Here is a 15,131-nt window from a genome sequence, read left to right on the forward strand (position 1 = left end):
TTCCTGTTAACACATCGTACCGCGATTGTAAGTTCTCAAAAATTTGCAAGTAAATGTTTCAGAAACAAAGCGTCTCTTTGGTTGCGATAAGAACTGTAGTACGAGCAATACAACAGCTAGGTTAAATAAGGAACCTCCACGTGCCTGCCTGAGGATATTTTACGCCAGCATTAAACTGAGAGTTCTGCTTTTGATGCAGTGTCGCACGTGTTGCGCAACATTTGCGCGAAGCTTTATATGTTGATATAGCAAGTAGCAGCAAACAGTTCCGAAACTGTTAAGGCCGCGGCCAACCCTTCTCTTCTAATTTCAATCAGCTGGGCTTCTGGCAGCTACTTTAGAACGCAATTATAGCCTGCTAATGAAGTCTGACATTCTTGAGACAGGCGTAAAGTTAACAGGTTCAGACTTTACCCCATTTCCGAAATCGTTCGCACGTTGTCACAAAGACGCCATGAAGCATTTTGCGGCACTCCGCCGTCAAACTTCGGGCAATATTACGTCATGTAATACAGTACTTTGTTCGAGATCTGTGGCTTCTCCACTTCTGTGGGCGGTGCCGGCTGTGTATGGTGGAAAACACTTCGCGGAGAACGTTAGCTGCCACCTTCGTAATTAGTCTGAACGAAACTTGTTAGCCATTAACGACCTTTTCAAAAATGGTTCAAATGGCTCTGAGCACTATGGGACTCAACTGCTGAGGTCATTAGTCCCCTAGAACTTAGAACTAGTTAAACCTAACTAACCTAAGGACACCACAAACATCCATGCCCGAGGCAGGATTCGAACCTGCGACCGTAGCGGTCCTGCGGTTCCAGACTGCAGCGCCTTTAACCGCACGGCCACTTCGGCCGGCTTAACGACCTTTTCATACGTCCTTGGGATATTTCTGAAATACTCCGCAGAGCGCCTCTATTGCAGTCTGCCACTTGAGTTTGCTAAACATCTCCGTAACGCTATCACTCTTGCCAAATAACCCAGATGTTAAGTCCCATAGTACTCAGAGCCATTTGAACCATACTACAGCATCATTCGCGAAAAGCCGCATGGAACTTCCGACGCCACCATCTAGGCAAGGGATTAGTGCGGCATTCGTGTTTTCCAACGTGCGTACGGTAAATGCGGAAGCGTGAGTTATGGCGACGTTATTATCAAATGCTTCCAAAAAGGACAAACGTGTTGTTATTTTTTTTTTCTTAGTTGCCGATATCCGGTAGACATCTATCAGAGAATGAATAATGTGTATGGGGCAGCGTGTCTCTCAAAATCGACAGTTGTGGAATGGTACAAAGGGTGCTGCTGCTTCATGATAACGCACGTCCCAAATATCGCAAATGTTGTAACGCAGAAGTTACGCCAACTCAAGTGGGAGACACGCGAGCACCCGCTTATATTGTGCTCATCTCTCTCCATGCGATTATCACGCCTTCGGCCCTTTATCGAAGGCTTTGAAGGGTCGACGATTCCTGTCGCATGAGGTTATGCAGGAGGCAGTTATGAACTTCTTCACGCAGAAGGATAAGGTGTTTTACCAAACGGATATCTTCAACCTGGTGCATCTGTGACATGGTTGCCTCAATGCTCACAGTGATTTTGCTTGATTGGCAAACCGATTCTGGACTGTAGGGTCTTCGACCGGAAACTTTTTGAACTGCCCTTTTACTTAAACCAAGCACCTGCTTCTACAGTTTCATTTGAGCTTTAGTAGCAACCATATAAAGAGAGACAGGAGAGACCGAAATCGTCTTTATAAATCTGAAGAAAGTAACGCTGTTTCTTGGGCTCTTTCATTATGATCGAAGTGAAAATAAGCTGATGATCTTGAAACCTGGGCACATAATCGAGAATGGATCCCCGTATAGAAAGTTAAACACAGTAGTGAGGTATAAGCACTCTCGAATAAATTATGATGACCAGGAACTGAGTGATATTATCAATATTTTAAGAAACAACTCTTGCCTCAAATAAACCGTATTCTGATAAAGTTGAAAAATTACAAACAGACATGTCGGCAGCAGAATTCATAAACTTGAAGCATCATCATCAGTATGACTGATCCCAAGACGGGAAAATTGCAGTGGAGTGTGGTGTTCAACAAGCCGATTAGGAAACGGACTTATATTTAATTTGTGGTGACATATGGTCTCCCTGCACCGAACATGGGAAAATTGAGGCGATTTTTAGTACGGTAAGTAATTACAGATGCATCGCGTACAGACAAAGCGTGGCTAAATAGAAGCAGCCTGGGACCTATGTTTTATTTAGCAGCAAGCGGTTGTGCTGGGAGCGTCGCCTTTTGCAGGCGCCTAGACCTCATTTCAGATAAGCAGCTGAAGAGGATACGTACCGCGCAGCTGCGGCCTTGCTATCCCATATTGCGCAGCCCACCAACTCGTCACACCGCAACTTCGCCCTTTTCATCAGTGAGTAGGGAATCGTGGAATCATGGGCCATTCTTTATTGACATAACACTCAGTCATGTGAAAAAAAAAATCTTTCTTAACATCCATAATTCACACTTTTTATCTTACCGAACGATTATACATTGTTCGTCAAGAGTAAAACTACACAGATATCATACCTCCGCAAACAATTGTAGTTTATTGAAGCTCCTTCAAATAATAATCAACAACAAAAGCGCCGATAACTGTGTCATATACCTCTGTAAGGAAAGAGACTTGACAATAAATACAGCTTATTTTCTTTGTCTAACACACAATGAAGATAGAATGATACCGACCTTTCCAGGAATACGTGAATAACCAATTACTATAACGGATTTCTCAAGGTGCCTTGAGCAACCTTGGACTCATGTCTGATGCATTGCTAGAACACTCTTAGAACGCGAGCCGATGAGCAATGAACGACTAATAAAGTTGCCGTACCTCAATCTAAAATCAGGCTAAAAATCGAACAAAATGAAAGAGGATAGTGTACGAGTGATTTTTTCCGGCTTGTTTATATAACTGCACATCACTGCTGCTTTAGAAGGATGTTTTCAGTTTTTAGAAGAAAATGATTGTAACTGTTGGTACACGCGATCACATTTTCCCTGACTTCAGAAGAATCGGAGTACAGTTCTTAGTACTCCATACCACATCTCCCTACTTTCCAGTAGAAAAAGAATTCAGTTCTGAGTACCTAAGACCGCCTTTCGCACTCTCCAGAAGAAAGAGAGTTGCAGTTTTTGGCGTTTAAGACCACATATCCCTACTATATAACTAAAAGGCACCTAACAAATAGGCACAACACGTTGCATTTGCAAAAACTAAAATTGTACAAAATGTCTTTTTAGATGGTTTTCATTACCCTATTACTAACAAGTAAGTGGATAAGAAGTTACTGATTACGTACCACTTACATATAACTACAGAGCTTAACTACTGTTTTCAAAGAAAAATACATCTAAAATGAGAAAAATGAGCACCAAGACGCTTTAATTTCCTTGGCTTTTGCATACTTGGACTAAGTTATGGCATCAGAGACTGTAAGGACCTAGTATTTTCAAGGTCATCCGTCTACTAAAACATTAAGCACAGGACAGAGAGAGCGCATTATTGTCTTTATAACTTAATCGCATCGTGTTCCTTTACTACTGGGGGGTTTTCTTTGGCTAGTGGTGTGCATAAGAAACTGTTAACAGATTTCCAAATTTGATCTGAAACACGTCACATAATAGAATCTGATCTGAATATAGTCAGGGAGTTGTAGGGCCTAATTTATTGTTCAAAGACTCTCCCATAAGCACAACTTTATCTGGTACAACAACTGTTTTCCTCTAAATGGTTCAAATGGCTCGGAGCACTATGCGACTTAACTTCTGAGGTCATCAGTCGCCTAGAACTTAGAACTAATTAAACCTAACTAACCTAAGGACATCACACACATCCATGCCCGAGGCAGGATTCGAACCTGCGACCGTAGCGGTCGCGCGGTTCCAGACTGTAGCGCCCAGAACCGCTCGGCCACTTGTTTTCCTCTGTAGACTGTGAAACAACCTATTACAACAACAACAGAAGGAAAGGCAGATGGGCATGCCGCTCATATTCTCGAATTCTGTCTCGATTGTTTAGCCTCCTTACTACGTCACTAAGCATAATGATGCTGTAGTTATAGCACTAGCCCATTGCCCGTATTCCTGTCCGGTCATTCTGATCGGGGTTAGCCTTCTTTCCGTAGATTACTTCAAGCGAATGCAATAAGTCACAGCCGGTTTCCTTCCTTATCCTTGGATAACTTCTGTGTTGATCAGCCGCGCGGTTAGAGGCGCCATATCATGGATTGCGCCGCCCTCTCGCCGGAGGTCGAGTCAGTCTTCCCTCGGTCATAGGTGTGTGTGTGTGTGTGTGTGTGTGTGTGTGTGTGTGTCCTTCTTAGCATAAGATAGTTTAAGTAGTGTGTAAGTCTAGCGACCGATGACCACAGCAGTTTGATCCCTTACGAATTCACACATATTTGAACACTTCTGTTGATCACGCCTTCGACATTCCGTCTACCTTGTACTTTTATGTCTCCCTTATTATATAGCTCTGCCGAATAATTTCATCCCTTTTATGTGCCACTACAATTATTCGTATGTAACGGCTTTGGTTGGCACAGTTTTTGTTTTCTTAGCCTCTTCACTCTCAATAACTTTCACCCTTTCAAACATGTCCATTATCGTTTGTCGTTTACGTTACCATTGCGTTAGCGATAAGATCGAAAATGATAACTACTGGATGATCAAATAGTAAGCCACCCTTTTGCAGTTACTGAACTTATTGAGAGTGACTTCTGTCAAGCGGTTCAAGCCATTGAATACGTCACTGTATTTCTTAAAAACCAGCAGTAATGTTTGTTGAGAAATTGCAGCAAAAAATCGTTCATTTCCTTTTTGTAATTCGTGAGTAGTGTGGAGGTGAATTTTTTAAGCAGCCATTCTTAAGATATCACTACAAGAAAAAGTTTAGCGGAGGTTCACAAATCCATCAAGATGGAATCTTGACTCATCAGGCCAAAACCAACCATTGAATTCTTTAGCATCTGTCATTGCAGATGATATGAAGCACGGGCAGAAGACGACATTTTTTTCTATTGTCTTCAGGCAACAACTCATGAACACGAATTCTATATGCGTGTATCTTTAAACTCGATGCCGTGTGGGTACCACTAACGGAGAGACCAGGCAAGCGATACAGGCGACGGACAAACTTTGTGAAACTGAAAGAATTTGCAGCTTACAGGTTGATATACTTTTCTGTTGTTAGTACTTCTGGTCGCCCATTTTAGACTACATATGTCACATTTCCTGTTTCTTGGGACTTGTCGTACACCAGTTTGATGATGGACTTGATTGCTGGCGTCCGAAGCATACTTTTATGTGAAGATCTTGGAATAACTGGAACATCTAATGTTCTGGATGCTAATGAACACACTTTACTGTGAAATGTAACTCATTTCTTCTTCAATTAAACTAGGACCGTACCTGGGTTAAAAGAGAAACATTCTTCCACAAGGTTGCACCACTTTTTGAACACCCTGCACTTCACTACATAGGTGGGTAGTAAACTGGACTAATATTGGAGACGACAAGAGTTCAGATCCTGCGCCCGTCATCTCGAATATAATTTTTTTCGATCATTCGAGGCGAAATCGGCATGTTTCCTTCTAGTCAGTCCGTTCGTTCCTCTATCGGTTTATGGTTTAATTACAAATACATCTCAAATGCTGAAAAATCGATGTGCAGTAGCTGAGCCACTACACACACACTGGGGGTGCGGGGTTTAAATCCTCGTCCAGCAGTCCAAATTTATAAACCCTCCGGGTTCGCCAAGTAACTTCAGAAAAATGCTGAGATGGTTCCTTAAACAATTCCATAGCCCATTCTTTCTCCAGTTCGCATTAGTACTCTGTCTTCAGTGACATCGACGTCGAAATGATTTTAAACTCTACCCTTCCTTCTAAAGCTCTCGGTGCCAGCGGGCTATTAACCGATCTCCACTCCCCACAATCTCAAATAGATAAAAGAGAAAGAAAGGCAAGGATGGGGCAGGAAACTGACAGCGTTCTTTTTCCAAGAAAAACTGTAGGGAAAATATGTAAAGTTATCAAAAGAGAGCAATAAGAATGGACGATCAAGAAATATGTGGTCTATTAACATGGTGTAGAAGAGGGATGGAGTTTTCCTCCTCTACTGTTCAATCTTTACATTGATGGAGCAATGACGGAAGTAAAAGAAAGGCTCGAGAGAGGAATTGAAATTCAGAGTGAAATGATATCAATGATAACATTTCCTGATGATGTGGCTATCCGAAGCGAAAGTGGTGAAGAGTTACAGGAGCTGTTGAATGGAGTTAACAGTCTACTGAGCACAAAATATGGATTGTGAATAAACCAAATAAAGACGAGAGTAACGAGGAGTAATATAAATGAGATTAGCAATAAACTTAACATCAATGCTGGCGACCACGGAGAACACGAGGTCAAGGAATTCTGTTAGCTTGGAAGCAAAATCAAGTATGTCTGCCGAAGCAAGAAGTAGTAAATAGTAGACTAGTCCAGACAAAAATGACATTCCTTGTCAAAAGAAGTTTATTCGTATCACATATATATACTTTAATTTGAGGAAGAAATTTCTGTGAATATACGTTGGGGGCACAGCATTTTACGGAAATGAATCACGAACGGTGGGAAGAGAATCGAAGTGTTTGAGATATGGTGCTGTAGAAGGATGCTGAAAGCTAGGTGAACCGATAAGGTAGGAAATGACAATGATCTCCTAAAATTAGTGAAGAAAAGAATAGATGGAAGACACTCACAAGAAGAAGGGACAGGATGATAAGACATCTGTTCTGACATCAGGGAATAACTCCCATGGTGCTAGAGGAAACTACAAATGGTAAAAAGTGTAGGGGAAGACAGAGATTGAAATACAGTCAACATATTATTGAGGACGTTAGGCTTAAGCTCTATTCTGAGATGAAAAAGTTGTCACAGGAGCGGAGGTAGTGTCGGGCCACATCATACTAGTCAGAAGACTTATGACTCCAAAAAGAATGGTGGAAGGATCCAACCCCCATGTTCGGCTGCCTAGTTATTTTAATCTATTGTTGCCGTTTTGTTGTATGGTAAGTAGATGAGATTTCTAAGTTTCTTTCTGTCTATTTTATGGATTGTTCATTTGGGTGAGCTATTATTTGGTGTCATATTGATTCTGCATCGGACTAAATATAGACAAAATTACCAAACAAATTGACTTCTGAGGTACGCGTGTCACTGTAATAACTTCCGTGGCCTTTTGTCTATGTGACACATCTCCTCTCAGTCTACCAATTCCACTTATTGTATAACTGACTCCAATAAACATACTATGATGAAGAAATATCTATAAATTTGACAGTCTGCAATTAACACTGAGTTTTTTATATCTTCAGCTCACGAAAATGATCCTTAGGTAACCGATCCTATAGCCGCGCGTCTTAAAGCGCCGCTTCCGGGTAGGGGAGGTGCGCTGGTCCCAGGATTAACGAGGAGGGTCGCTGTTCGGTCAGCCTGGATACGGCTTTTAAGCGTTTCCCACATCCCAGTAGGCTGATACCCAAGTGGTATTTCGCGTGAATAAGACAGTTGGTGTACAGAAACTCAGTCCCACGGGGACCTCCTTTAATATTTCGTTCTGGCTGCCGTAAATAAAGAATGTACTGAATTATATGGCACAAATTTACTTAGAAAAAATAGTTCACCCTATTATACACGCTAACGGTGAATTATAGTTTAATGTCCCGTCCATGACGTCACTAGAGACGGAGTACAAGCTCGGATTACGAAAGGATGGGAAAGGATTTCGATCGTACCCGTTTCGAAGGAATCATCCCGGCATTCACCTTAAGCGATTTCGGGAAACCACGAGAAACCTAAACCTGAATCCTTTGAACCATCGTCCTCCCGAATGAATGTCCAGTGTGCCAACCATTACGCTACTTAGCTGGGTGTTCGCCAAAGGACGGTGACCCGACTTGTACTGAGTGATGCTTCCAATGGCTCTGAGCACAATGGGACTTAACTTCTGAGGTCATCAGTCCCCTAGAACTTAGAACTACTTAAACCTAACTAACCTAAGGACATCACACACATCCATGCCCGAAGCAGCATTCGAACCTGCGATCGTAGCGGTCGCGCGGTTCCAGACTGTAGGTACTGAGTGATCCCACCCCGCAAATTGACTACGCGCCTTTTTTGCAGGAGTTAATTGGATGATTGCGGGAGTTAATTGGATAGCATGCTGTAAATGATAAGTCATGGGAGCGAACGTTGCTGGTGCATCCACATGCCACGGGTGATTTTGGGTTCAAATGGCTCTGAGTACTATGGGACTTAACATCTGAGGTCATCAGTCCCCTAGAACTTGGAACTACTTAAACCTAACTAACCTATGGACACCACACACATCCATGCCCGAGGTAGGATTCGACCTGCGACCGCAGCGGTCGCGCGATTCCAGACTGTAGCGCCTAGAACCACTCGGCCACACCGGCCGGCGGTGATTTTGGGCCAGCAGAAACAGGGTAGGTTACTATTCGATATCTGTAACTGGTTACGCGTTATTGTATGATAGAGGGTTATTTCGAGGTATTTTATAGTGTTTTGTGGACTACTGTAAATGATAAGTCATGGAAATAGGGGTGATAATCTATGGGCGAGGGTTGGTCCGACGTGTTTTATCGTGTTATTTAATTTGATAGGAGGATGTAAATGTTGAGATAGAAGTCGTGGGAGCATAAGTTGCGGGTGGTCCGTCCTATAGTGATTGCCTAGGTCTTAGAAGAGATGAACATGAGCAGCCACTGGTTGCGCCAGGAGGTAAAGTGATTCAGATGGAGGATCCTCTGGTATCGCCAGACGGAAATTTGAACCCCGTTCGTACCGAATGGGAGTTGAGTGTGATAGACGCTGTACCACCTCAGTCGATAAAGTACGGGTGGTGAACAAAAATACAGAAACATTAAAAACACAACACATTACCATGCCTAATACAGTATAGGAAAACCGTTGGCATTCAAAACAGCTTCCAGTCACGGAATAAATAAATACAGATCCCCTATGCTTTTCAAGGGAATCGTATACCGTTCTCCCTGCAAAATAGTGGCAAGTTCAGGTAACGATGATGCTGGTGAATACCGATCACACACCTTTCTCTCCAAAGTAGACAACCAAGGCTCAATAACGTTGAGATCGGGTAACCGTGGTGGACAGACGAGATGCGACAATTCATTCTCGTGCTCACAAAACATGTTCTAGACAATTAGAGCTGTGTGAACTGAATCCTGTCATCTTGGAATACAGCATCGCCATTGAGGAACAGAAATTATAGCATAAGATAGACCTCATTATCCAAAATGGCTTGCAGAGTAACAAAGGAGCCCGTGGAATACCATGATATGGCTGCCCAAATCATAACAGAACCTGCAGCATGTTTCACTCTTAGGACGTAAACTCGGCCAGAAGTTGTAAACTGTCTGCAGCAGGACTCATTCGACCAAATGATTTTCTTCCATTGCTCCATTGTCCGTGTTTTGTAGCTGCGGCTCCACGTTTTCCTGTTACAGGCATTTTCACACTGATGACTGGTTTTCTAATTCTAGATCGCCCTGTAATTCCCTGTTTCTGAAGCTCTCTTCGTGTTGTTTTGATGCTGATAGGGTTCGCGAATGCGATATTCATTTCTGCAGTGACTTTTGCAGCTGTTATTCTCTTATTTTTTGTCACAATGTACTTCAATTACCACCCCTCACGTTCACTGTAACACACGCTTTTTTCCGCTTTGTGACATAGCACATGATGTTTTTCGCTTTTCCTGTATCCTGTATAAATCATCGATACGGTGCTTCTTGAAACACCAAACTCTTCGGCTACCTCGGTTACGGAAGCACACGTAATGCACTGACAACTACGCAGAACACTGTTCTAGCCACGGCTCACACTTGCAACATGTTGTCGGCATTGTGCAGGTGCTATTCGTGGTCAAATAGGACAGCGCCACCTGCAGGCTCGGCTAATTACTGCATTTATGTCGAAGCATACATTTCTCGCGTTGTTGCCATATTTTTGTCCAATCCCTGCACGTCTGTGCAGCGCAGGTGGCAGACTGGCTGAGGTTTTGAGTGTCCCCGTGTGTTGCAGGATGCGCAGCTGTATGGTGATTGTGGTAGCCCTGGCGGTGAGCGCGCAGCTGGCGTGGTGGGGAGCGCAGGCGAACGCGGTGCCCGTGACTCGGCCCATCGTCTGCGCCACCGACGACGTCTCCCCACAGATCCGCAAGGTGTGCCAGGCCTACGAGGCCTTCTCCGAGCTCGCCACTTCCGCCAAGGACTACCTCGATCATTTTGGTAACTACGCTACACATTTTCACTTCTTTTATTTTCTTTTATACGCACACCATTTCATTTTATTAGCCTCTTAATACGTGAATAAACTGCCACATGAAGTAAAAAATAAAAAATTGTGTCGCTTTAGAATTACCCGAAACATTCAGGAAATGGCAGCACATTTCAGAAGTGTTGGAAGCGTCGTGTCGAATATGTATCTACCGGTACTGGAGCTTATAAACTGTTAACCTTCCATTTGTTTATTAACGTCGCATTGGTATGATGCGAATTCGTGACACTTGGCGTTTAGGGGTTAAGGGATTTTATAGTTTCTTTGGTATGGAAGATGCATCTGGTCTCAGTTGAAAATTCATTAATCATCCAGAGAGTAGCTAAATGTGACCTCTTAACTAAATAAATTACGCAAAAAGATTTAGTATTGACGGTAAATGTTGTCATGTTGGAATTGTTTGATATTGACCCTAGCAATACCAAGGCATTTTCTGTAACGCGCGTTACCAAGGCGGGGGGGGGGGGGGATCTTGACTGTTGCTGAATTATATTAACAACGCTATTTTTAAAGGGGTACTGATGTGTAAGTAGGGTTCGAAATCTGAAAATACCTTTAGCAGTACCAACGCACTTTCAATAACGTGTACTACCGACTTTATGGTCACCACAAAACAATTAGAAAATGCAAATTTTGTTCATTGTTGTTGACTTTTACTCTCAACACACTTCTTAAAGAGATATTTATGTATAAGCAAGGCCCTAAACCAGGAAATATTGAATGCGACGTTTCCTAGGGAAAGTGCCATCTACTACTGAGAACTGCGTTTTTGGGTTAAATTTAACTGAACAGTTTAAAACTTATATGGAACCAAGTAGAAGAATTCATTAAAAACAAAAGGTGGGCATAACGTACTCCTCTCCTCCTCTCACAAATTTGGAGATTTGTGGTAAGGTCTTAGGGGACCAACTACTGAGGTCATCGGTCCCTAAGCTTACACACTGCTGAATCTAACTTAAACTAACTTACGCTAAGGAGAACACACACACCCATGCCCGAGGAGGACTCGAACCTCCGACAGGGGGCCCCTCGCACAAAGTACCCCATTGATGTTTGGTTTGTGGGGTTATCAGCGCCCGGTTGGCATTGCGAGAGATAAAAATGCGCACTTACACCATTTTTCGTTATATAAAGGGGGATTTGTCCTGGGTCCACCTTGATGCTCTATGATACGCTATTATTTGTTTTTACGTACCGCGCGGCTGCTACGGTCGCAGGTTCGAATCCTGCCTCGGGCATGGATGTGTGTGATGTCCTTAGGTTAGTTAGGTTTAAGTAGTTCTAAGTTCTAGGGGACTGATGACCACAGATGTTAAGTCCCATAGAGCTCAGAGCCATTTGAACCTTTTTTTTTTTTGTTTTTACATACACCATGGTTTTTCTCTATCACTTTAGTAATCACTCCAGATGTTCACACCAACTTTTTTTTTCTACCCACCTTTTAGGTTTTATTAAACCAAGTGGCGACTGAGTTTACACTTACAAAAGATTCTTGCGGTCTTGGTTACCAATTCGTTTATTATTCATAGAGTATCTGAATGTGACCTCGAAATAAATAATTTAGAGAAAAAAATTCGGTACTGCCGACAAATGCCGTCATCTTGATATTATTTGATCTTAAACATGTGCACTTACGCAATTTTTCATTATACACTTTTAACTCTCGTCTTGACTGGTCCGCTTATGTTTAAAATAATGTAGGACTTGTGACCTTGCCTTGATGCAATACACTGTTATCTCTCTTTTCCTATACACATTTTGACGAAGAGTTTTTCTTTTCTTTGCTTGTACATTAGCTGCACGTTAGAACAGAACCGCATGCGACTGAACACAACAGGCGAGGTGACGCTCGCAGAAAACTCTCGCCTTCGAGGTATATCACGCGTCCTCGTATGGACCTCCTCCTCCCTGCATTCTGCACTCCTTGGGAATCGAACACACTCGTGCAAAACTACCGGCTTGATCGAAACACAGTTCTGCTTCCTCTGTTCCCAGCCATAGCTTTTGCACTTTTTCAGTTTATCTCAATGACTATAAGGCTTTGAAGTATTGATTGCATGGCACGTAAGAACCGATGATATATTGGTAGCAGTGGCGTGTCCTGTGCTTGCAGCTGCGGAGGCGCACCGACAATCGGTCCGCCCGCTGCCAGCCGGCATCAAGCGAGAAGACGTCGGCCACGTCTTCCTGAGATTCGGCAAGCGGCGATAAGCTCCCAGCCCGTTAGACCATATGTATAACGTCTCTGTAAACGATACTTTGAAATTATGCTAAAATAAATGCCATTTATATAACTAAACTGTTGCTCTTAATAAAATTAAACAAACTTCACGTAATATATAACGAAAGAAGGAAACGTTCTGGAACTCAGAATAATCACTTAAGAAACAATATTTGAAATTGTGCCCATCTGTTGGAAACATCGAGGAGGTCAATAATGACACATGTAATGCCATGGAAATTCGTATTACTGCGGAGGAAACATTTCCTTGTTATCACATGTCACAAAATACACTGATTCTTCCTAATATTACTTGTGCAGAAACACTGAAAACCACTGAAGCTACATTCCCAAGCATACAACACAATAAAAACTGTTGAAAAAAAAGAACTCTGTAACAAGTCACTAAAATAAATTTATCTCTGTCTACCTGCCTGTCTAATTATCCAGCTACCTACCTGTCGCCATCTACGTACACATCTGTGTGTGTGTGTGTGTGTGTGTGTGTGTGTGTGTGTGTGTGTGTGTGTGTGAGTGTTTACAAGGAGAAAAGAGGCATTCCGCGTTGTGTACAAACGATTTTACGTGTGATCGATTAAGTGTGATGTGGAGAAATTTGCATATTTGGTTTGCGTCACCATACGAGATGTAACTAGTACTGCCCCGTTCTGGATATCCTTCAGTGTAAATGTATTTAGTTCTTTCGGAGCTTTTCAGTGCAAACAGCCTGGAACTGTGGTGCAGATAAGAGTGAAATTCATACTAATGGGGAATAAGAGTCAGTTTTGGATCTGTAGTAAATAATTAAATAAGAAATGTGATGTTAACTGCCCTTCAGCACTCAGGAACGTATTTATAGGACAGTCGCTGTGTCGCTTTACTATTCACTGGGCTGATTTCTTCCTGTGTTGATTAGAATTGGGAGCCTACGAGGGCACGCTGAAAAGTAATGCTTCCCAATTTTTTATGACGAAACTCTCAAAGTTATTTATAAAACAAACGTTGTTAACATTCCACATCTTTATTCTTCATGTCCTCATATTTGTAGCCCTCTGCCGCAAGAGGACTACGAATTGTAGAGTGTAACGTGGCGGTTTGAAACGTAACTACATCGGTTCGTGAGAAACAGCTTGCTGCAATCGAGTTTCTAGTTCGAAGAATTCCTCCACACATGGAGCACACACACCACACACCAGCTCTGCGAAATGTGCAACAAGCCGACTCCTTGGGTTCACTGTCATCTGTCATCCCCTCGACAGTCCAAACTTGGACCCAATCGATTTTCATCTGTTTTCAAACCACCTTCGAGCACTTCACTTGACAATGATGAAGCGGTGTAACCAGACAGTTTGGCTTCGTCAACTAAGTCAACCATTCTACAGTAACGGTATCAACAAACTGGTCTGACGTTGGGACAAATGCGTTCATCGCCAGGGTGGTCATGTTGAGAAATAAGTATGTAGACATGAAGAATAAAGATTTATAATGTTACTAACGATTGTTTTGTTTAGGGAACTTTAACAATTTTCACATAAGAATTTCGGAGGCATTCATCTTCAGCAAATCCTTGTAGATTTAGTATTAGTCACAGGCTTCATTCTGGGAACAGGATAAAATAGCACTGTCAAACTGTTCAACCCTAAACAAGTTATTAGCTAGTCTATTGGTTTAAACATTAAGTAGTTCAGCTCCCATACTGCACTAATATATATTTTTTTCAATTTTTAGTATTGTCAATATAGTTGACATGATGCACTGTACAGTTGATCAGCCATGGCCTGCGTCTCTGTAAGAGGTTTTCTGAAAGCAGTACAGCCAGGAGCGTGACGTTGGTTGTGTGTTCGCAGCAGCAGTGCGGGATCCCGAGCTGTTCGTGGAGGACAAGCGACCCGATGTGGACCACGTCTTCCTCAGGTTCGGCCGCCGACGCCGATAAACCAGCCGCAACCACTTATTTATCCTTTTCACTAATTTTAATTTCTCCCTAAGGAATCAAGTCCCAAACTGTGTATGCATAAGGAAAGGACATATTATGGCGTGACAAACTGTACTCAGTGGTGTATAGTCTAAAGAAGCAAAATAAAATGTGTGATCTAAATCATGCAACCTGTTCTGTTCGTCTTTTCATTGTAACAACACCTACTCCTTTCTGTACAAAAGTAGTGCTTTAATACATGAATTCATTGAAAGCATGCATAATTTTACATTTTCTTCAAATGCATCAAAATACTACTTTGTGGCTATTATCGATATCGGACTATTAACAGACAGTCCATAAAACACACTCGGAGATGTTCTGCTAAAGTATTCGGAATTTAAACTCAGTCTGTAACATACCTTTAACTGTACATGTCACACATTTATTAGCAGTAAAAGGGCATCTAAAATAAGTAAGCATATTTACATGATTGGTAAGCTACAATGACGGGAAAAAAAAATCCCAACATAAAGAAATAATCAATACAGAGTAATAAAATTTGGTGAATACATTCATCTA

The 15,131-nt window shown here is 42.3% G+C and overlaps 1 protein-coding gene across 1 annotated transcript in view; it reads left to right on the forward strand.

Annotated features, from left to right (window-relative positions):
- LOC126249738 (dromyosuppressin) overlaps positions 1-14,735 on the forward strand; it is a 52,563-nt gene extending 37,828 nt beyond the window's left edge. Inside the window, exons 2-3 of the mRNA XM_049951417.1 lie at positions 10,159-10,364; positions 14,482-14,735. Of these exons, the coding sequence (XP_049807374.1) occupies positions 10,160-10,364; positions 14,482-14,570 (294 nt within the window). The 5' untranslated portion in view covers position 10,159 and the 3' untranslated portion in view covers positions 14,571-14,735. The remainder of the gene's footprint in view (positions 1-10,158; positions 10,365-14,481) is intronic.
- Positions 14,736-15,131: the final 396 nt, after the last annotated feature.

The sequence above is a fragment of the Schistocerca nitens genome, chromosome 3 (assembly GCF_023898315.1).
Source record: "Schistocerca nitens isolate TAMUIC-IGC-003100 chromosome 3, iqSchNite1.1, whole genome shotgun sequence".
Classification (NCBI taxonomy): domain Eukaryota; kingdom Metazoa; phylum Arthropoda; class Insecta; order Orthoptera; family Acrididae; genus Schistocerca; species Schistocerca nitens.